Source organism: Aotus nancymaae, unplaced genomic scaffold (assembly GCF_030222135.1).
Source record: "Aotus nancymaae isolate 86718 unplaced genomic scaffold, 86718_ANA_hifiasm-v0.15.2.pri h1tg000007l, whole genome shotgun sequence".
Taxonomy (NCBI): Eukaryota; Metazoa; Chordata; class Mammalia; order Primates; family Aotidae; genus Aotus; species Aotus nancymaae.
In genome coordinates, this window is record NW_026988418.1 from 48,167,605 (window position 1) to 48,192,629 (window position 25,025).

General features: G+C 38.2%; 1 protein-coding gene across 2 annotated transcripts in view; it reads right to left on the minus strand.

Annotated features, from left to right (window-relative positions):
* Positions 1–25,025, minus strand: part of DDAH1 (dimethylarginine dimethylaminohydrolase 1) — a 156,376-nt gene that overhangs the window by 31,112 nt on the left and 100,239 nt on the right. For both annotated transcript variants that reach the window (XM_012442593.2, XM_012442594.2), the window contains exons 2-4: positions 14,811–14,910; positions 7,244–7,317; positions 6,234–6,353 (exon numbers count right to left, since the gene is read on the minus strand). In XM_012442593.2, coding sequence (XP_012298016.1) covers positions 6,234–6,353; positions 7,244–7,317; positions 14,811–14,910 — 294 coding nt within the window. The remainder of the gene's footprint in view (positions 1–6,233; positions 6,354–7,243; positions 7,318–14,810; positions 14,911–25,025) is intronic.

The window sequence follows — 25,025 nt, forward strand, 5'->3', positions numbered from 1 at the left end:
CATCTCATATTCTTTCTTCTGCTTGGTCAATTCAGCTGTTGAAACTTGTGTATGTTTCGTGAAGTTCTCATGTTGTGTTTTTCAGCTCCATCAAATCACTTATATTCCTCTCTAAGTTGTCTATTCTCATTAGCATTTCATCAAATCTTTTTTCAAGGTTCTTAGTTTCTTTGCATTGGGTTAGAACATGTTCTTTTAGCTCACAAAAGTTTCTTATTACCCACCTTCTGAAGCCTGATTCTGTCAATTCATCACACTCATTCTCCAGTCTTGTTCCCTTGTTGGTGAGGCATTGCGATCCCTTGTAGGAGGAGAGGCGGTCTGGTTTTGGGTGTTTCATCCTTTTTGTGCTGGTTTCTTCCCATCTTTGTGGATTTATCCACCTGTCGTCTTTGTAGTTGCTGACTTTCAGATTAGGTCTCTGAGTGGATGTCGTATTTGTTGATGATGAAGTTATTTCTTTCTGTTTCTTAGTTTTCCTTCTAACAGTCTGGCCCCTCTGCTGTAGGACTGCTGAGGTCCACTCCAGGCCCTGCTTGCCTGGGGATCACCTGCAGTGGCTGCAGAACAGTAAGGGTTGCTGCCAGTTTCTTCTTCTGCTATCTTTGTCTCAGAAGGATACCTGCCAGATGTCAATCTGAGCTCTCTTTTATGAGGTGACTCTTTGGATATATGGGGGTCAGGGAGCTGCTTGAAGAGACAGTTTGTCCTTTATAGGAGCTCAAGTGCTGAGCTGTGAGCTCCGTCGTTCATTCAGAGCTGCTGGGCAGGTATGTTTAAGTCTGCTGCAGCAGAACTCATAAACCACGCCCCCCCTTTCTTTTTCCCCAAGTGCTCTGTCCCAGGAAGTCAGGGCTTTATTTATGAGTTTCTGTTGTGCTGTTGCCTTTTTTTAGGTCTGCCCTGCCTAGTGAGGAGGCAGCCTAGTCACTGTCTGCCTGCAGAGGCTTTGCTGAGCTGTTGTGGGCTCCAACCAGCTGCCGTGTGAACTTTCCTGCAGTTCTGTTTATACAGGTATAGTTAGAACTGCCTTGGCAATGGTTGCCCACCTCTATAATGGCAGACTCTCTCTGTAATGGCGGGCTGCCTCAGCAATGGCAAACTACCTCTGTAGTGGTGGACTGCCTTGGTAATGGCGGACGCCCCTCCCCCACAGAGCCAGGTTCAGCTGTGTTTGCTGTGAAACTCTCAATCCAGAGCGTTTCTGATTGCTGTTTTTTTGTGGGGGTGGGACCAGCTGAGCCTGATCACCTGGCTCCCTGCCTCAGAGCACCCCCCTTTTTTTTTTTAATTTGAACGGTTGACTGTCTCCCAGGTGTTCCAGTCGCCTGTTGAAATGGCACCGGGATCTGTGTGATTTCCCATGCAGCGACCCACCGTGCCGGCTGAAACAGCGGCGCTGAGATTTGTGGCACTTTTTTGCCCGGGAATCTCCTGGCCTGACTCCCTGTTTCAGTCCCCTTTTTAATCAGATGAATGGGCAACCCTGCCTTCCTGGAACTCCAATCGCCAGCTAAAATGGCACCCGGACCCGTGTATTTTGTATGGAGAACTGCTGCACCGGGGCACTGGCAAAACCAGCTGTGCTGGTGACCCATGGGGCTCCTCCGCCTGGGAATCTCCTGGTCTGTGGGCAATAAAAATCTGTCTGGAAATGCAGTGTCCACTCACCCTCAGCACTTTCACTGGGAGCTGCAATCCTGAGCTGCTCCTAATCGGCCATCTTGGATCCCTCACATTATTATTATTATTATTATTACAGGTAGAGGAGTATGAAGGTGATGATGCAAAGTTGGGAGAAAAACTATAGGAAATGCAGGTTACTCTAAAAACTAGTATTTCTAGGATCAAGACTTGCTGTTAAATATCTAGGCATTTGTTCAAACCAACCTAACTTCTAGTACCTTTGCCATATGGATGGTACCCTGTATTAAATGTGTTCTGGAGGCCAGGTGGCTCATGCATATAATCTCAGCACTTTGGGAGGCCAAGGCAGGCAGATCACTTGAGTTCAGGAGTTCAAGACCAGCCTAGCTAACATGGTGAAACCCCATCTCTACTAAAAATACAAAAATTAGCTGGGTGTGTTGGTAAGTGCTTGTAATCCCAGCTACTCAGGAGGCTTGAGGCAGGAGAATCTCTTGAACTTGGGAGGCCGAGATTGTAGTGAGCCAAGATTAAGCCACTGCACTCCAGCCTGGGCAACAGAGTGAGACTCCATCTTAAATTAATGAATGAATGTGTTCTAGGCTTTTTAGTTGAGAATTACTAAAATCTTCCTAGATGGATGATTTCATTTAAATATACAATGCATATACTATTAAATCTACTATAATCTCTACTGGCAAGATGATTATCTCCATAAGAATCCACTTCATTAACCAAGAGTAGATTGTAACCCATTATAAAGTATTTCAAATGCAATAAAACTACTCAGAAACCCTTGCGCTCTCAGCTTTACCTAAATATGTAAGAAGTAGATTCTGAAGGAACCAAGTACTCAGAGCAGTGACAGATGTGAGAAGTAATCAAGCTTTCACTATGTGGCACAGGAAGGCACAATTCACCTCTGTTTAAGTAATAAATATGCCCTTTAAAGAAAGAGATGCCCAAGTGGCCAGGGATTTCTCTACAGAGGAAGGAACTGAGACATCAAGGTTTACAAGGGAAAAAATAAGTATCTGGTACCAAACTCACACCTTTCCTGAGACTGGTCAGATCCTGGATACCAGTAAGAAATGAAAAGTCAGGAGGTAGGTGGAGAGACATGGAAGGAGGAGACAAGCTTGGCTAGAATCAATCTATGGTAAAATAATCACAAAAGGTTTTCTACTTAAAAAAGAAGATTGAGTATGGAGTGGGGTGAGCAACTGGGGCAAAGAGAGTCAGGGTCCAGGAAACTTGATTCCGGAACTGTGAGATCCCACTCAAAATGATTATTTCAACAGGTCTCAGTATTCTGAACTTTAAAATGGGAAAAACAAAACCAATTGCACTTTTATCACTTGTAAGTGATGTTCTGTCTCTATTCATCTGTCTTCTTGCCTGTCATTAATAACATGGAGTATTTATATTTCTATGTTAGTCGTTAGCAATTAATAATTGCCCCAATATTAATTTTATTGATGGTTCTAATATAGAAACAAAATTGCTCTCAAATAAATAAAGCAGCTGAGTTCATCCAAATCTGAGTTTCACCAATCCATTTCCAACCTGTGACTGTTTCCTTAGGGAGAGCTCATTATTCTCCAGATCAGTTTGTCCTCTTACTTTCACTACAAGGTAAAAGGACATTTTTGATGCTAGAAACATGGCAGGTGGGCATTCACCAAATCCACAGGCCTGTGGTTTAGGCAGTACATTTGCTGATGGAAAATGCAATCTCCAACAAATGCCTTTCTAGCTAGTGAGGATTATTTATAGGTTCTGACAAGTAGAAAAGGAACATCATTATTAACACTAACTTGAATGAACTCTACAGGGAGGAGGACTATAAAGTCTTCATAGGATGCCCTTAAGATATGTGGTCTGAGACAACCTGACCATGGGAAGGGAAAGATGAATAGAGAAATAGGGGTGAGTTGCCAAGGCATGCAATAGGACTCGGCTTGGCTTTTTTTTCACCTAGGTCATTAGTGGTCCTCTTTTTTGACTGCAGGGTCTTCCTTTTCCAATGTTGGTCCAACATCTCTGAAACAATGCAGAACTTTCTCCTCAAAGACCTGCTGGTACCCAGATTGTGCCCTCATGATGATAATCTTGTCTTCCTCACTGTTAAGTTCCTACTTCTTCAGACCTCACCTGCCCCTTCCACCTGTACCTCTGGAAATCGACTAGAAACTCCTTTATGAGTTGAGCTGGTTTGCTCACTTCTCATTAATATACTTTGCTCGGTCTTTGCTTATGCCATGTCCCCACCTGTAATTTTCTCTCATTGAATCTCACCCTGTCAAATGCCATCCATCCTTCAAGACTCACATCTAGTCTATTTTCTCTACAAAGCTTTCTCTGAATATCTAGGCCTCAGGAAGCTCCCCCTTTTCCTCTGAACTTTGAAGAGAATTTAGGGCTTATATCATATAACATAGTGCTAATTAGTCATTTTGTTACCTTTTATTTTGTTATGTGTTAGTCTGTCTAGAGTATTTGAGTTACAGACCTATTGAGGTAGAGACCAAACAATCTGAGTTAGGGACCTAGTCTACCCAGAAGGAGTTCTTTCTGCTAATTCACACAAATGCATGGTGTAGACTAGCTTAAACCCTCTCATCTTATAATCAATCTCAGACATATGCAGACCAGCCTAGCTACCATGGATAGATACCACAGTCCCTAATGAGAAAAATCATCTTCCTAGACCCACTAAGTGACACCATTTATCAAATGTTATCTTTCAAGACACCAGCTTTTTTTATATGCAGAAAGTTGACACGGCCTTCCAGATGGAGCAGAACAAAAGACATTCTCTAAAGGAACCTAACAAAAGCCACAATGATACAAATCAAATTCTGAGACAGACTGTTCAGCAACAATTAATAAAAGCCTTAGAAATAGAATCAAATCTTCTTGGGAAGAGGCGGAAGAAAGGCCAGGTGAGCTAGCTGAAAGAGTGGCAGATAACAGAGGGGAGATTCAGCACAAGGCAATGATTGCTTGCTTCCCAACATGCTTAGCACTGAGGTAGAAAAGACCTGAAAGAGCCCTCAGGGCCCACAGGTTTGCTGTCTATGCCTAAGAGGAACTTCCGGCTTTGGCCCTTTGATAAGTCATGCATGCTGATGTGCAGGACCAGCTGAAAGGAAGAGGCTGCAGTCCTGACCCACCGTATCAGCACTATGACTTAATATAGTTTTCTCATCTGCAAAATGGAGATAATACCACCTCTCTCATTCATTCTTCCCTTCATCAGACATTTATTAAGGGCCCACTGTGGGCCAAGCGCAAAGGAACATAATGATGAGCAAAATAGACACAATCTTTATCCTTATTGGGTGTCCAGTTCATTTCAGGGGTTGAAGTTACAGAGAAGGAAAGTATGTAACAACAGAAGGACATCTTTTTTTTTTTTTTTTTTTTTTTTTGAGATGGAGTCTTCCTCTGTTGCCCAGGCTGGAGTGCAGTGGCACAATCTCAGCTCATTGCAACCTTTACTTCCCAGGCTCAAGTGATTCTCCTGCCTCAGCCTCCTGAGTAGCTGGGACTACAGGTGCATGACACCCTGCCTGGCTAATTTTTTTGTATTTCTAGTACAGACAGGGTTTCACCATGTTAGCCAGGATGGTCTCGAACTCCTGACCTTAGATGTTCCGCCCACCTCAGCCTCCCAAAGTGGGCCAGCCCATCTTCTTTATCAATGATTTCCACTCTTGATTTAGCTGCGTGACCTGGGCAAGTCTAATCTTCTAGCAAGTCTACTATCTATAAAATGAGGAAATTTCCAGTCTTACAATGTAATTATTCCAAATGCAAATGAAGAAGTTAAGCTTTTGCAGGGTATGGTGACTCACACCTGTAATCCCAGCACTTTTGGAGGCTGAGGCAGGCAGATCACCTGAGGTTGGGAGTTTGAGACCAGCCTGACCAACATGGAGAAACCCTGTCTCTACTAAAAATACAAAATTAGCTAGGGCATGGTGGTACATGTCTGTAATCCCAGCTACTTGGGAGGCTGAGGTAAAAGAATTGCTTGAACCTGGGAGATGGAGGTTGTGGTGAGCTGAGATTGCACCATTGCATGCCAGCCTGGGCAACAAGAGCAAAACTACGTCTCAAAAAAAAAAAAAGTTAAGCTTTTTAGGTACTTGAATGATGGCTTTCTAAAAGATTAGTATGAAATAGTCCAGATACAGCAAAAGGATAAGAATAATATAACAAACCCTTATACCAACTCTAAGTGAGAAAACACTACAAGGAGCTCTACAGGGTGGTATGCCCTCCTTTCCCTGGAGGGATAATGATGATGAGTTTGGTGTTTATTATTTTGAATCATGGTCTTTTTTAGGAAATCTGGTGTGTAACTAAAAATGGTTCACCAGTCAAGAGTTCTTCCTACACTTAGGTGTTCCTGGTTTCTAATGAATGTGAGGTCACAATAATGCACATTACAGAAGCTCAAATCCCTGCCTGTTCTCTCCCTGCCAACCCTGCTTGTTACTCCTCCAGCAGAGAGAATGTGAAAAACCCTGTGGTAGGAACACCCACTGCATTTAGAAGGAGCACAGTTTTGTATTTACCTTAAGGGCCTTCTGTGCAGATTCACTAGACCCAATTGCGATCAGGTTAGGCCCAGCCATGCTGCAGAAACTCTTCAAATGCAAGCCATCTGCTACCGGCACTGTGGAGACTGCATAGTCCTATGTAGACAACAGAAAAACAAGCAGTTTAGTATTGCAGAATCATTCTAAAACTGATTAAAAACCTCCCTGAACCACACCTCCTTGAAGGCTGCCAGGGACCTTGCATATTTGGAAGAAAACCGGGACCCACAGGTTTGGATATTGCTAGTTAAATGAAGACTGCTTTTAAGAAGAAAGCAGAGTCACCAGATGTGTGACTGCTGCAACACCTTTGCTGGCTGTTTGATCTATGGAGTGGGCTACTCTGGGAGGGTGTGTTTGAATATCCTGTATAAACAGTGGCTCAGCTGTAGACTCACATCCTCACAGGGAACGGAGCATCTTGAGGTTTATATTCCTTCCTATGCAATGTAGAGAGCCAATCTATTAATAATCAGTAAAGGGACCTTAAGAGGATGTATGTGCAACACCTAGCACAATTTCCAGCACACAGAAGGCACTCAAGCACAGGTGATCCCTGATTCCAATATAAAAAAAATGTCTGTATTTCATAGCAGAGTCAATTGAGTGAGTCTTCAGGGCTCAAGCAATCCTCTTGCCTTGGCCTCCCAAAGTGCTGGGATTTCAGGCGTAAGCCATCATGCCCGGCCTTCCAGATTTTTTTTTTAAAAGTTGTTGTTCCAGAACATGTGCCAGATGGTTATATAATTATACACTGGGAGAAGACAGGAGATGCCCATGCTAACTGTTGTTCTTGTGGTAGCCCAAAGCAGCTGAATTATTGAGAAATTAGAATAGCTTCTAAAACTTCTAGTAAATGTATAAATATTAGGAATTATTGTACAAAGCCAGTGAAGTGTAAACACCATTACTCATGACATTGATTCAGTGGGTCTGTAACTATTAAGTAATTACTTTGTGCCAGGTATAAACTACCTTTTACCTACCTTAAAAGTATCAGCCAAGATTTCAGCACCTCGTTGATTTGTCCTTTTGGAAAGGCCCACAAAAAATTCTCTGCCTATAATAGATGTCATGGAACATAGTGAGCAGGTGGCACCAGTGACTGCGCGTCATTTCTTTTATCTATAAATAATGACCTTAAAGCATCACACAGTTCTGTCTTACCACAGAGGACAGCTTCACTAAAGAGACTACAAAAAAATGATTTTAAACTACTGCCCTTGAGAACAAACATTTTCAAATTCATAAGGGCAGAAAGTAGGATGGTGGTTTCCAGGAGCTGTGGGGATGGGAAATGGGGAGTTATTGTTTAATGGATAGGAAGTTTCGGTTTGGGAAGATGAAAAAGTTCTGGAGATGCCTGGTGGTGACAGTTGCCTAACAATGTGAATGTTCTTGCCTCTGAACTGTACACTTAAAATTTACCGTTTTAACCATTTTTATGTTATGTATATTTTACCACAATAAAGAATGAAATTGTTATTTAGGCAATAATACAGTTAAACACACTGGTAATCTCTGATCAGAAATTAAGTAACAGCAATGACAATTTACAGGTCAGCAGGACTTCAAATAACATCATTTTGCTCAACTTTGATGAGGAAAAAGAAAAACTGATTCTGGGCTGGGGCCATGGTCTGCAAGGAGTTTCTATGTTCTCTTTAGGTCTGCATGGGTTTCCTTCCACAACCCAGAGCTGTGCACAGCAGGTAAATTTTCATGTTTACAGGGTCCCAGTCTGAGCAAGTGTGGGTGTGTGTGTGTGAGTCTGCCATGATGGGACAGTGTCCTGTCCAGGGTTGGTTGCAACCTTGCACTCTCAGCTTCCAGGATAGCCTCCAGTTACCCTTAATGACCCTGAACTGGAAGAAGTGGGTTAGAAAATGAATGGATACACTGGGCGCACTGGCTCACACCTGTAATCCAAGCACTTTGGGAGGCGGAGGTGGGCAGATCACCTGAGGTTGGGAGTTAAAGACCAGCCTGACCAACAGGGAGAAACCTCGTCTCTACTAAAAATACAGAATTAGCTGGGCATGGTGGCACATGCCTGTAATCCCAGGTACTCAGAGGCTGAGACATGAGAATTGCTTGAACCTGGAAGGCAGAGGTTGCAGTGAGCTGAGATCATGCCACTGCACTCCAGCCTGGGCAAGAAGAGTGAAACTCCGTCTCAAAAAAAAAGGAAAAAGACAATGAATGGATACAAATGATTGTAATAAAGTATCCAATAATCATACAAATGCACACTAATAAACGATGTTGTAGGAAAGCACTCAGCGAACCCACCACATGTGTGATTGTTTCGAGCTGTGTGGTGGGAGGAAGGGCTCCTTACAGTTTTAGCTTTGCAAACATTTATTCCCTAATTTAACCCACCACCACTACAATTGCTGTCACTTACTGCTTGACCAAAAATTGGGCAATTATCTTTTTATTAATTTTTAAAAATGTGTGTATGGCTAACATTTATTTCAATGTTTTATATTATAAGTGTTTTGGGTCTTGATTTAGAAAATGGGTGCTATTTCTGTGACTATAAATATTCCAGAGGAACTTAACTCTTATTTGTATTAGCCTGTGGTAAAAATGGTTTTGTTATATGTCACTCTGCTTAAAGTCGGTTTCCACAAACCTATCAACATTGTTAAGTGAGAATTTACTATACTACCTTTTTTTTTTCACTAAAAGAATAATACTAGACATTGTTGATGAATTCAGATTCTTTTCTTATAATGATCATGTGAGGCCTGAAGAAACAATCTGGGGAAAGTGAGTGTAGTGCTGATCAGCCTTCAGGTCTGACCTCTAAGAGCCCTGTCTTTGAAACTATACATCCATATATTTGAAATCAAAACATCAAAAGATACCTATGTACAAAGTACAAAATTTCTGCAGGATAAAACTTTCTTCTTATTTGACTTTTCTGAAATTCTGTAGTTTTTCTACCCAGAAGGCAGAATACTAGATAAAAATGGTCTCTTAGTTATAGGCAAACAATTATAGTATGGGGGGTTAGGCAATACACAAATGTGGGAATTCTCATCTTCCCTTTATTTCTTGGAATTCCATATAATATGTGGAAAAGATATTCAAAGAGAAATCAGTATCTTTTTGCCTCAGAGTATTACAATAAAGTATAGGAAGAGTAGCCATGTAGAAGGCATTGCTTGATAGATTTAAAATTATTATAACTTTAATCTTATAATATTTGCCTTAGAAAAGGGGCAAATGACATAGGCCAGGTGATGTTATGACAATATCCGAGGGCTTATGTTGTTGGCAGACACAGGAATCTTTTGTGGCGCATTGACAGTTTTTGGGTAATGGTAAGATAGATAGTGTTGTCCCTTAGGAAAACTCACTACATAAAGATCAAAATTTGACTCAGGCAGAGGTATTTTACTTGACAAAACTATTACGCACTTTATTAAATAGCTACAATGAAAAAATATCAGGTTTCTTTAATTCTTTCAAGATAAAAATAGGTTTAGAAATTAGATTTATAAATTTTAACAAAAACATAATACTCTGAGGCAAAAAAATACTGATTTCTCTCTGAATATGTTTTCCCCCATTTTATGTGGAATTCTTTTCCCGAGAATCTCCACATTTACATATATAACAAATTTATAGGGTGGCATGCATACCATTTCCATTTTAAAAGATTAAGGTGTTCAAAGTGTGATGTGGGCGGATTAAAAAAAAGAAAAAAAAGGCTAAGCCATGATGGGAAAGTACAAAGAGAAGAATGCAGCTTATCTCTTTAAAGTAGGTTTGACTTCTGTATCTGGCAGCATATTGGATAAGATCTTCCAAATAACCTTTCTGATGGAAACAACTAAAATACTGAAATGGACATCTTATATCTTTTGTGTTATTTTCTTCTATGCCAATTCAGGTTTTTGTTTTTTCTCTTCCTGTCTCAGTCATTTATAGGAGAAACCAGGCCATTTTTCCTACTGATTATCCTATATTCTTGCTTTGACAGACTGCTTCCTCTTATAACTTAGCATTTAAATTTTTCCTTTATCCTTTGTATTTTCAGTAAGCAGACAGTTTCATGTAGATGGTTAATTAGATGCTCATTCATATATTTTTTAATAGGACTTCAAAGATGGGGCTGTACTTGTACTGCATCATATCATGAGGCACATGACTGACTGACACACTTTCAGTGATACTAGAATTATCAGTGGGTTCAAGTGGCATCAGCCTGATTCCCTCATTATAAAGTTTCCTGTCAAGCTTTCAAATAACAGTTTTAATATCATAGGTTGGTCATTGCACAGATCCATTATTTTATTAGGCACCTGCATTTACTGGCTGGAACCCTAAGAAGAAAATATTTCCTCAATCAAGTATAGTCTTCTTGAAATAAAATTCATAAAGGAAAGAAAAGCTAAATGCTTTAGTCTTTCTTGTACATATAAATTATTAGTTATGAGTTATTGGTGGTTATTGTAAGTAAGTTGCTGGAACACTAAGTTTTTTTAAAAATATATTATCTTTGAAATGAGTCAAAGATTAAATCACAGTGGAAATAAGAAAACATTTAAAAAAATGAAATAACAAAAATATCCATATCAAAATAAGGATTCATTACATAACCTTAAAAGCTTACATTAGAGAAGATGAAAGGCTCAAAATTAATGAGATAAAATTCCAACTTGAGATGTAGAAATAAGAACAGAATAAAAAAGAAATGTGAAGGAAGGAAATATAGAAATAGAAAAGAAACATTCAAGAAAAAGAGTTCAACAAAGCCAATAGTTGGTCCTTTGAAAAGATTAATAAATTTGGCAAACATCTGGCAAAGAAAGAAAGAAGGCATATATTAACATTACCAATGAAAAGAAAATATAGCTATAATTGCTGTGAAGCTTCAATAGGTATTAGAAAATATAAGTAATTTTATAGGCAACATTTTAAAAACTTAAACTAGATAAAATCTTAGAAAATGAAATTCATCAAAACTGACTCAGGAAAATCTAAATTGTAACATAATCATTAAATCAACTAAATGAGTTTAAAATTTCTCCACAAAGAAAGCACAAGAGCCTGTTTCCAAAGTTTAAGGACTACATAATTCAAATAGCATTGATTTCAGAGAACAGAAAAAGAGTAAATATTCCCTAATACGTTCTATGAGGCTAACATAACTCTTTTACCAAAACCAGACAAGAATAACAAGAAATAAAAATTATAGGCCACAAAAATATGTAATGTTATCAAACTAAATTCAACACTGTGTTAAAAAGAGAGTAAGTCATGATCAAGTTTAATGTCATGCCAGGGTTGCAAGACTGGTCAAATATCAGAAAATGAATTAATGAAACAAATTACATCAACAGATTAAAGAAGAAAATCATATAATCATTTCAGTGACACAAAAAAGAGTTTACGCTATCACCTGAAATTCATTTCCAGGTGTTTACTTGAGAGAAACTCTTGCATATGCTCCCAGAAGACACACACAAGAATGTATGCAGAAGCACTGAAGATAATTGACAAAAACTGGAAAACATCCAAAAACACATCAGCAGTAAAATTAATACATACATGATGGTGTATTCTTATCACAGAACTGCACAACGTTGAAAATGAACTATAGTGACACATCAACTGAGTTGAAAAGTAGAAAAATCACGCAAGAGTTCATATAATGTGACTAATAAAGGTTTCTTGTAGCTTTATAAAACTACAAGACAAAACTAAAACAGTATACAGTTTAGGAATACATGCATGGAGGCAAAACTTAAAAGTACAACAAAGTAATAATAAACACAAAATTCAAGACAGTGGTTGGTTACTTGAGGCTGGGGCAGGGGCAGGTTGTGACTGGGAACCTCAACAGGTAATTCTATGGTCCTGGCAATGTTCTATTTCTTAAGTCAGGAGGTGGACACCCAGGTGTTCATTTTATTATTGATCTTTAAACTATACATAAACATTTTATAACTTTTTAAATGTACTCTATATTTCACAAAAATAAATAAAAGTATAGGTAAGTTGCTGTCTATTTAAGAGAAATGGGATTGAAACAAATTTTGTCAGTAGCTGTTTGCCTGACTCACAGATTTCTCAGCAGGAACAGGATTTAGAAAGCAGCTTTCCTTCTGTCCATTTCCTGATAAATTATGAATGAGACTTTGAGTTACAGAGGAAGGAGGGCACAGAGCACATAGAAAGTGTTACAGACCTTATTTCTTATCTAACTCTTTGTAATCCAAAAATTGAGAGGTAATGGTTATATAGCATTATGAATGTAATTAATGCCATTTGAATTGTACACTTAATAATGGTTAAAATGGCAAATTTTATGTACATTTAACCACAATAAAATAAAGGAGATGAAGAAAAGTGAGAAGGAGAAAATAGAAGGCAGGACCACATATCAGGTGTGAATGAGGTGCCAAGGAGGTAAAGATATCCCAACATCATCTCAGCTTTGAACAAAGTAACTACTAACACAATAAGTATTGAATATAACAAATAAGAAAGTCTACAGGTAGTATCAAAGGCAAGCCTAAATGCTTAGTACCTAATTAGAAGATAGGTCAAAACTACGAGGCTTGAGATGCCAGGGAAAGACCTTTCACCAAAAGAAGAGATTCCTAGGGTAAGTTGCACTTTCACACTGAGGAGATTTTTAGGGGGTCTTTTCAGCTCAGCTGCTTAAATAACTAAATGGCTGTGAACATAGCTTGCTTAAGCCATATTTCAAATGTTACCAGTACCTGCTTACAATAAGTTATTCATTGCATGGCTATGTTCTGATAAAAAATTTATATTGTAAGGAAGTGTGATTTATACATCTAACTATTCACAAAAGCCTATTTTGTTAGAGAAACAGGCTGTTGTTCTGTACTGTCAAAAAGAATGAAAGTGCCATCAATGGGAGACACAAAGAATATTCTCAGGGGAACTTACTAGGCAGATTCAAAGAATGCCTGAGTCTGCTTGGGCACACCCAGAGCTAAAAATGCAGCGTGGGCCTTCTTGACTTCTGGTTCTGTATTCTTAGGGCTGAATGGGCATGCAAACCAAACCTCAGAGATGATCATTGCATGTGACAGTGGCAGCACAGGTGCAGTACACAACTCCAGGGTAGTCTATTCACGCAATTCCTAACAAGAATGGCGCCCCTAGAATGGGCCACTGGCAACACGGTGGCCCCACCCATAGTTACAGTATGTGACACTTAGCAAAGAACTACTTAAATGTCACAGGATAAACACCATTCCTTCTTCAGCAACATTAATTATGTCCAAACGTAAGTAATGCAAAACATTATTTTGATATTAAAACAAAAATGGCTATATCTTGGCTATACGTATATATGAGATTCAATATAAAATTCACATCAGCTGAAATACTAGACTTCCAAAAAGCTTCATGCTTTCAGTGGGCCACCTGGGGTTACATTCCCAAGTCCCTGAGGACCAGCCTTTTCTGTCAGGGCTACATTGGTGAAACAGGTTATTTATTCTCTGACATGTCGGGGAAAATAAACTCTCACTATCAATTAAAATTACTATTAATTACCCTGCTCATCAGTATAACCAGAATGAATTTGGGGACCCAGATTTTACACATGATTTTATACAATACTAATTATATGATAAATGAGTTGAAAAGGTTAAATGCTAAAATTACTGTTTCTTTAGTAGCCACATTATATTGTAAAAACTGATTCTAGTTAGATCAATAATATTAGCTGTTCATATTTTGTTGAGTTCTGCTATTATTCATCTGTCATTAAGCCAAGTCAATTTGCATAAAGTTATTTAAATCCATCTTGCCATCTGGGAAGAAAATTATTTGTAAATGACACTAATCTTGAATTAAGAATCCTTTAAATATAAACCAGATATACAGTAACACAATGGAAAACTATGCAACTTATAAATTCATGTTGTAGAAGAATACAGAAGAAGCAAGATACCTAGTGGTGATGTACATACCAATAATGTTCTTGTAAAAATATGCAAATATATCCATATGGAGTACTAAAAGGACACATATCCAAATACTGAAGTGATTATATTTGAATAGAAGGTCATCTTTTTTCTTGTCTTTTTCTGTATTTTCCAATTTCCCTCCATTTAGCATTTATTACGTTGGTAATTAAAAATACTATAATAGGCTGGGCATGGTGGTTGACGCCTGTAATCTCAGTACTTTGGGAGGCTGAGGCGGGCGGATTACTTGAGGTCAGGAGTTTGAGACCAGCCTGGCCAACATGGTGAAACCCCATCTCTACTGAAATACAAAAATTAGCTGGGTGTGGTGGCACGCACCTGTAATCCCAACTACTCGGGAGGCTGAGGCAGGAGAATCGCTTGAACCCAGGCAGAGGTTGCAGTGAGCCAAGATCACGCCACTGCACTCCAGCCTAGATGACAGAACGAGACTCTGTCTCAAAAACAACACACACACACACACACACACACACACACACACACACACACACACACACAATAAAACAAGTAAATACAAGCCAAGTATTACAAATATTTCTGGATAGAAAAATAAATACAACTATACCTGTGAATAAAACATCTCCACCATCTAAGGTTGCATTTTCATCTTTCATCTCTACTATATTGAGCTGAAGTTTTTCTAATGCTTCTTTCATCATGTCAACCTGTTGAAAATAAAATGATTGAGATTAATATACTACAATTTCCTCACAAAAAAACCCCATCCAAAACATGTGAACACTAAATCATGCTCTCATGTGCACACACCCACAAACATATACACACCCATCCTTGTGAATATATAAATACTTAGTATACGACTAGTCATGATCATTTGTAAGAGAAATTACCTGTAGACATTGCTCATTTTGTTCCCTTCTAGTGTAAGATTGAGTCAATATAGTCTCATTTTTCTGTAGAAAGGCTGACTAGTTAAGACTCTGTTGGAGTACAACCAGTTAATGCACTATTGGAGGCTGGTCAGTTAGCACACAATTGGAGGCTAACCAGCTAGGACACTGTTGGAGGATGACTGGTTAGGATACTGTTCAGTCTGCCAGTTAACACACTATTGGAGGCTCACTAGATAGGGCACATGAGTTAAGGAAGGTGAGAAACAAGGCACCCAATTCTACCCTTGTCAAGAAATACAAGATTCAATTTTATATTTTATGTCAGTTAGTCATTTAGTCAGAACTACACATACACAGAATAATACACAGAAGGAATATCAATAACTAGTAACTTGAAATTTCAATCCATAGGACAATCATTGTTTTCTATTCAAATATTTTCTAAAATATCAGAACATGCAGGCTGGGTGTGGCGGCTCATTCCTGTAATCCCAATACTTTGGGAGGTGGAGGCAGGTGGATCACAAGGTCAGGAGTTCAAGGCCAGCCTGGCCAACATAGTGAAACCCTGTCTCTAATAAAAATACAAAAAATTAGCCAGGTGTGGTAGCAGGTGCCTGTAATCCCAGCTACTCACTCAAGAGGCTGAGGCAGGAGAATCGCTTGAACCTGAGAGGTGGAGGCCGCAGTGAGAAGAGATCGTGCCACTGCACTCCAGCCTGGGCGACAATACGACTGCATCTCAAAAAAAAGAGACAGAAAAAAAAGAACATCCACTGCTTCTCTGTAAATCTAAACTGTGTTACTTAAGTTTATAGTCAAACAGTTAATATGATTACTCATCTTTTAAAACCTAGTTCCTTAGAGGTGATTAACAAGTTCAACAATTACAATCAAACCAATGAATATCTGAAAATGAATTTCAGGAATTTCTATGATTTCGGGGTGTGTCTAAAGCACAGAAATATTCTGGATTGAATTAAGGAACACTTTTACTGAGGCTTACTTTAAGAAATAAGTGTGAAGCATAACAAATTGAAGCTCACAATTTAATTCAAGTCCTTCCAGCAGCTCAACAAACAATTTAAATATTTTCAAAGGTCTGCAAAACCTTTAAGATAGTAAAGACATACATTGAGAGGACTTGAATAGGGGCTAAAGGAACAAGAAATCACATCACACTGGGCAAAGCAGGTAGTTCTGCCAAAATGCAGCATGCCAAGTACACAGAGTGAATTGTCAATGAAGAGTTTAAGAGACATAAATAGAACAGAGTTACTTCTAAAGTAATAAAAATATGGAAATACTCTGACAACAAGCCTGACATTCATGCAGTCAAAAAACATTTAAAGAGGATACAAAATAAAATAAATATCTCATCCTTGTCCTGGAACTCATGTAAAAATTCCACAAACCAGAGTGACTCAGAACAATAAAAAATATTTCCATGGACAAAATGGTTGTGGTAAATACATTCAGTGACCTCTTTTAACAGCATAATAGGTTTTCCTATGTAATAGGAAGTGGAATTGTTGCTACAGCATAAAATAAGGAGCAAACACATTTACCATGACTTGTTGGGCTACTGTGAACTCAGGAAAACACAACTGTTTCCTTTTGACATCTCTGCCTCTTTGTTCATGAAAAATTCACTGAGCTTAGGGAAGAGATTATGAGAACAGAGCTACAGTTACTTATTGTTTCTATTCTAATGCTACTGCTTCTATTATAACTTAACATTTCAAAGATTACTAGGAATTGAGCAATAACATACATTTTGAAAAGTTTGTAACTTTGCAACATCTCAGGAACTGTATTCAATTCTTAAAGGAGAATAGGAGTAGGGAGTTTACTATATACCAGTTTTAGAAACAACTCTTTAAAAGTCCTATGTTTTTGAAAATTAAAGTTTTAGAGGATAAAATGTTTGTGGCTTTTTTTTCTTAAGTTAAAACAGCTGCACCGACATTAAAAAACTAGTTTTTGTGCAGGGGTAGTACTTAAAAAAAAAATTCAGTCACTTCTACATGAACAGTCATCAGGATAGGTCCCTACTACACATGTTGATGATACTACATTACTTTCAAGAGTTAAGCACATAGACAAGTTTTTAAAAAATTATAAACATCAAGTTAACAGTTTTGAGAACTGCAGGGCCACACGGCATCAAATCGGCAATGATAACCCCTGGAAGATTTCTGGAGAAGAAACAAGAGGCTGAACTCGGCAGGCTGTCCATTGGGAACCACATACTCTTGGCACTGAGGTTCCAGTGAAGCAGACAAACTCCATGGCAAACAGGCCTGACACATGGGTCCACAGTAAGCCAGCTATTTAGGCAGTTAGAACGCTAAATATAACTATAGAAGTGGGAGTTTTTGCAGGAAAAGATCCAAACCATGAGCCTTCAAGAAACTGCCCATTCTGTGGTTAGATGGCCACAGTTAATGTTGACTTAATTAACTTTCAAGAGGAAAAAAAAATGGCCAAATAACACAACCACCTTTCACTGAGACACTAACCCTGCAGTGTGGAACTTAGCATTACTCAGAGAAACCATCAGGACAAACAGTGTTAATTCCAATGGCTGAGTTGAATGGGTCATTTTAGCCCACAAAATTAGAAATAAAAAGGGAAAATTAGAAAAACAACCTTACTTAATTTAAGCCTTAGAGTATAAAGTATATAGAGTAATTTTCATTCTTTACTCGAAAGATTTACAAGACCTTTCTTCCCTCCTTTTCCATGCCATATACACTTTGATTTCATTTTAAAACAATGTTATACTCGCACTTTTTGCCCCATTTTTCTCCTCCTACTATTTATCACAGCATAGATTTCTTCTCTGGTCACAGCTGCTTCAGACCACCACTGCTGCTTCCAGTTCTGCTGTTTATTAGCCTGTGTCCTTAGGTTGTTTAATTCTCTGAGCCTCAGTTTTCTCATCTTTAAAGTGGGTTTTCATTACAGTATCAACTTCTTAGGCTCCTTCTGATCATTAAGTACGTATAAGTCAACAGTATTTTCTGAATAAATATTATACATGACTTTTTTTTAATGAATAACAGCATGTGTATACACAGTGACAGATACTTGTACTATAAAATTTGTGCACAAGAAAAAAAGCTGTTGTTTTTCTCATATTTGGACATCTTTCTTGTGTTTTATCACTCCATGACAGATCCCATCTGCTTTCCTCTGAATTAAAATCATAGATTTTCTTTTTTTTTGCAAAGCCAGTATACAGTTAGAGCACACACATTGAGGATACATTTAAATTTAAATAATCCATATCCGATTTCTTTCCAGGACCTGAAAGCTGTCAAGACATGTGGAGTAAATCTCCTATGTAACCTGTACTTTGAAGTAGCCCTCTGAAAGTACTACGTAAGGTGGGAAGTGGACCTGTCTGGTAAGATGTTCCATAGGACTAAAAGCATCAGCTAAAATGATATGGAATGATCATAGTCACTGAGAATATTACCACTCTAAAGGACCCAATCATTCTAAAGAATTCTCTCTTTCTCAATGCCTGGTCTCCTTCCTTACCTTTCCCTGTTCTATGCTCTTCTTACCTTCTTTTATGGCTCTCATTTCGGTCCTATCATGTTTTCATCATAATCCTGTCTTCTCTCTTCACTCCTTTTAAGACTTTCATGGTAAGAACCAGGAATTAGAATAAAGTCTTTATCACTTACTAGTAACGTGATTTGGGATAAATTCACTTCTCTGAGTCTCAGTTTCTTGATCTGCAAATAGGAATAGTGCTTTCTCTCTAACCGGGATTATGTAACACGTAAGATAACACATGTAAAACACCTAAGCTACCTTTTGAAAATAAGTAAAAGATTAAAAATACAATTTTCAATATTAAATAAAACACCTTTTAAGTCGTTTTCCTTTTGTTCTTGCAAAATCTCCCTCAAATCTAAAATACTAAAAAAAAAAGCCCAAACTTTCCCTAATATAAAGCAAAACAAAAACAAAACCTCATATAGTTTTACTAGAAAGCTATATTCATAATAACTTGTTATAGCACTGTTAGTTTAATACTCTTTCTTTTGGGGCAATATTTTACAGTTGACCCCTTCCAAAACTGACTTTTGCTTTATATTTTCAACAATGCCCCTTTTGAATGTTTCACATCTTCATTCTAAATGTTGTGAATGTGCTTGTGAGACCTGGTAAACAGTTCTGAGTTGTGGCTCCTTAAAGACTATGCACCAATCTGTTAGCCAAGCTGCTTTCCTTTAGCTGCTTCTGCTGCCAGATACTATGAAATAAATGTGGCCCTCAAAGTTAGCCTGTCTGTGGTTGACATGTCTCAGTCACCCACAGTTCTGCCAAGTGCTAGAAGCTGTGCTATCACCAATATGTTTTCAATGCCCACCTAAGTTTTCCTCGTTTCTTTGTAACTCATCACATTAAAAGAGCTTTAAAATTATAGGATCATCCTATCCTTACACTTGTCTAGCTCCAGAGAGTTGAACACTAATAACCTAGCTTTGTTGGTGGTAAGAAGGTTTTATTTCCCAACTTTTTGCTCATTTTATTTTGCCTTTTAATGTTGAGTGTGACATGTAGATAATGCCAAGGAAGCTGCTCAAGAAACTGATATCATGTGTCACACACATCAAGGCACAGATGGCTTGAACTTGCTGATGCATCAAAGTCACTATATTGTCCCAGGTCATATTAGAAAGGCCACATTTTAATTCTTTATGCCACTTTAATCTTCTTTGTTAATCAGCATATCTTTAGTCACTGTGGCCACTTGCTAGTACACTTGGCTGATTTTATGACTTTGCTTAATGGTGTATTATACTTTCACATATATTTTGTCATGTGAATAACATGTTCAACAAACATTTGGTAGATGTCTACTGTTTTTTAAAACCAGGCTACGATTCTTTATTTTAAGCCACAGCTCTTGCCCCTGTGAAATTAATCCAGTGGGACAGATATACCTTCTGAATATATAGTGACAATAAAATGGACTATTTGTTGTGATGCTCACAATAACTCCAAAAAGTACAAAAGGTAGATATCAGAATACCCGTTTTATATATGAGTAAACTGAGGCTAAGGGAGGTTGACTGACTTGTCGAGTCAAGCCTCCAGAGCCCATCATCATTTTCACTCCACTGTGTGATGATGATTCTGCTGAGGTCTCATCATAGAGTGCAGCCCACATCAGAACTGGAGTTCATGCCTTCTGCCTTCCAATTCTGTACATTTAAGTCCACTGGGTATTATAGGTGGATTTATAAGGTGACTTTGTATTCCATGATCTCTTCATATCAGAGATAAATGAAATTTCTATATATTAGGGCCTTAGGATTAAGTTATAGGGTGATTAAGAACACTAAGTAATATGAACAGAATGTATGAACCACACCAAACTGTTTCACCAAGGAAAGCCTGCATATTCATTACTATTCTTTGATTTGGAGATGCCTTAGGTTTGTTCAGTGGTTCATTCCTAAATTTTTCCATATGTGTTGATTATTTTCTTTTTTTTTTTAAGACAGTTTCACTCTTTCTTTTTGCCTAGGCTGGAGTGCAATGGCACCATCTTGGCTCACTGCAACCTCTGCCTCCCAGGTTCAAATGATTCTCCTGCTTCAGCCTCCTGGGTAACTGTGATTACAGATTCATGCCACCACACCTGGCTAATTTTGTATTTTTAGTAGAGACAGGGTTTCACCATGCTGGCCAGGCTGGTCTCGAACTCCTGACCTTAGATGTTCTGCCCACCTCAGCTTCCCAAAGTGCTAGGATTACAAGCATGAGCCACCATGCCCAGCTGTATGTGTTGATTACTAAAACTAGCCAAAACTACCAACAAAAAAGGATCGAACAGAGGTTTAATATACTCAATGATTTGGTCTTAAAAATTTCTTAATAAAAATATGCTGGAATCCTCTTCTATATTCTAATTTTAGGACAAAGCTCTCAGGAGGAATTTAGTTAGCAACGATAACAGCAAACATTTGTATAGTCTTCCTATGTGCCAGGCACTCTACTATGAACTCATATAACCTTTATTAACTTTTACAACCTGATGAAGTAAGTACAACAATTATTTGTTTTACAGATGAGAAAACTGAGGCAGAGTAGGTAATCTGACCCAGCTTTCATAGTGAGTAAGCAAAGAGCTGAGATTTCAACTTAGCTTTGCTCTGAAGTTTGTGTTATTCTTTCCTACACAATATTGTCACTAGCAAAAAAAATTTAGGTATCTACAATGAAATTGAATGACTGTGAGGAGCTACAGTACTCTCCAAAACATTATGTTCACTATTATTTATTTGTTGAACAAAAATGTGGACTCAGACATTCTGGAGCAATTGAAGGCTACCAACTGGAGCAGTCTGAACTTGCATTTGGTTTTTAAAAGTCTAAATTTTGCCTTTCTAAGCATACACAAACTAAGGCTAATAAATTTTAGGAGCACTACTTTCTCATCAGAGTATGAGGAGGAGTTATTTGTGTAAAAATCTTCAGATAGTCAACAGTGTATTTTAAATAGTGAGGTAACCAAAGCATATGGATATGCAGACACACTCCAAACCAAGACATTATATACACTCCAAACAAATGCAATGAATTTAGAGAGAGGAGAAGGATTTCTACCGGACTAGGAAGTATGGTAGGTAGAATTCTAAAATGGTGACCATGATTGCTGCCCCCCGATGTACATGTCCTGTATAAATCTCTCCCCCTTGGAGTGTGGGTAGGATCTGTAAATATGATGAGGATATCACTTCTGTGATTGGTTACTTTACATGGCACAAGTAAAGAAATTTTGCAGATGTAATTAAAGTATCTACTCAGTTGACATGAGTTAATCAAAGAGAGATTACCCTGGGTGGTCTTGACCTAAAGGGAACTCTTAAAAGTGGGTTTAAAGGTTAGAGACAAGGAAGCCAGAGAGATGTTCTGATCCTCCCTTTTGAGAAAGCAAACAGACACATTATGAATTGCCTGGAGAGGGCCTACAGGGTGGCCTCTGGGAATTGAGAGCAATTCTTGGCTGATAGCTGGTAAAAACTAACCAACCAACCAAAAAAATGGGAGACTTAGTCCTACAACCACAAGGAATGGAATTCTGTCAATAATCTGAATGAGCTTGGAAGGTGACCAAAACTCCAGATGAGAACACAGCCAAGCTGACACCTTGACTACAGCTTTGCATAACTCTGAGCAAAGAATACCGCTATACTGTGCCCAAACCTCTGGCCTAGAGAAATGGTGAGATAACAAACAGGTGTTCTTTTAAGTTGCATTTTTAGGTGATTTATTACACAGCAGTAGAAACCCTGATCTTATTTCATTTGCTAAATACTGAATGTCTGTTTTAAGTGAGAGGCCCCTGCCATATCTACATGGTGCCCTGGGGTGACAGCAATTAAACATTCACACAGTCATATACAGCTATACATTATGATAAAGGACATGGAAGAACACTACCATGTGCCCTGAGAAATAAGAGGGGTACATAATTCAGATAGATGGGGGTCAAAGAAGAACTCTTTGAGGAAGCGACATTTAAGGTAAAAAAAAAAAAAAAATGTTTATAGTAGTTATATATTCCTGCTGGTGGGTCATCTGGAATTCCTTAGAAACAAAAGGGATTTCTGGATATCCTTAGATTATAAACAGCTAACCTTACTTGGTCTCTGAAAAATTAATGAAGGGCTTACTGTATTAGAAAAATGGTCAAGAGAACTGGAACTTATTTAATCATGAAAATCTTTAAAAGTTATCAAAGTCAAATAAATATTAACCCTGTGATTATTCAGAAAACTCATCATTTTATCAAATGGTCAACATGTGTTAAAGTTTTATAACCACTTAGCTCAGGTTCCCTCTTATTGAACTTTTGTTATAATAACTTTTATATGAATAAGATCTCTTGAAACATTTCCCACAGACTATTACATATCCATTTCATTTTTTCCCATTGATTCTTGGATTTCCAGATGTATGGATTTATTTCTAGTAAAAACTGCTAAAAATTAACCAAGATATTTAGCATTTTGGTTTCCATATTTGTAAACTGACGGGGCAAAACTTAAAAATGAGATCATTTCCAGCTCTAGACTTCTAAGAGTTGCAGCCTCACAAAAAATTTTGGCATTCATAAATGTGACTCTAACTGTAATCCTGTTTCCCTCCCATAGAATTTACTGAAAATACCCCAGATGGTTACTCATGAGTAAAGTATTGTTGTGTTTAACAAAATCCAGCCAGAGGCAAGAGATTGGATATATGAATGCAGACAAGATAGGGGATATCCAAAAGTGAATTAAAAAAACTACAGAAGGATGGGAGTCCTCAGAGGCAAACAGAAGGATTCCACTGCAGTAGGAAACGAAGTATGTGAGTGTCAACTCAATACTAATATTTCATTTTTTGGAGTAACGGTTTCTCCAAGGCTGCTAATTATTTGCCAGTAGTGAGATAATTATATGACACAGAGAATCTACAACACTTTTCCTGCAAGAGATATGTCAAGCTCTGCTTAGTTGCCAACCTATGTGTATATTCTTATTTATATTCACATGCAATATAGATTTCATCAACTTTGGGTTCATTCCCTAAGTTGGACTGAGCTGTTAAATCCAACCCTAGAGCCCTGCAGTTCTTGATATATGAGATTTTTCATTTCCCTAACCAATTTGAGTTGAGTTTTCTGTTAGCTGCATCCAAAAATAACTCATTTATTCCCATAATTGATCTTAACCTGAGAAAGGAAGGATCTAACAAGCTCCTGATGCTCTGAGACACAGGGTCAAGTCATTCTGCTTTGTCCTACTTCTGACCATATATCTGGGTGCTGCTTTGGTTCTTTCCCTGGAGTCCTATTCTAGTAACATATCCCAGTCCCTTACTACGAGTAGAGTCCTGCTCTGTGCTCTGAGGATTTGAGTCCTGCTCCTACAACCCAGAACTGTAGATGTAGGTAATCCTTGTTATCTTTATCTCCTCAACACACAATCAGCATCAACAAGGTCTGAGGAATTAACCTTTTAACCACTCATAACACTTACCATCATTAATGATAAGTAAAATTTATTAAGCTCTAAGTGCTAAGCATTGTGCTAAGTGATTTTGCATGGATTATGTCATGTAATTATCACCATATTCCTTAAAGTACCTCCCAGTCTAAATCAGTCATGACAGTTCTCTCTTATGCCAGGGTCTGGTGCAAGTGACCCAATGTTGGCCACTAAGAGGAAGTCTGTTGAGAGGTTCCTGGAGCCACAGAAAGAAACATAATTCCTCTTCTTCCCTTGGACATTGTTCTGTATAGATGTTGTACCGGGAACTGGTGAGAACACATTCATCACAAAGCACAGCCAGCAGAGGGGGAAACAGTTTGAGTCTTTGATGACATTTTGTACTGCTAAATCTAATCCTACAGCCCTGGAGTTCGTAATATATGAGATCTTTCATTTTCTTAACCAGTTTGAGTTTTCGGTTAGCTGCAGGTAAAAGTAATTCATTTATGTATATGACAAAATTGACAAGTAGTATCCAAAGAGTCACTAATAACAGACCACTTTAGTAAACTCATTAAATTCTGATATAGAAACAACTATTAATGGAGGATTTTTCTTCTCTTTTAGGAATGCACCATGCCATTTATAACCACTTACAACACTAAGACCATACTGCCTATAGAAGACAGATTGTCAAGCTAAAAGTACCCCAGGATTATGTTAGTTTATAAAGCACAACTGTTGCAGCTCTGTATATAAGAGCTGAAATTAATGCTTTAACACTCTCATCTCTGAACCAGTGCTCAGATCCGAAGGGCATTTAGCATCTAGGAAAGTTAGACAGAAATGTGGAAGGCAAACCCACAGAGCCAGGAGTAATAAAAAGCACTCTGGACGACACTGGGAAAGATCCTTCTC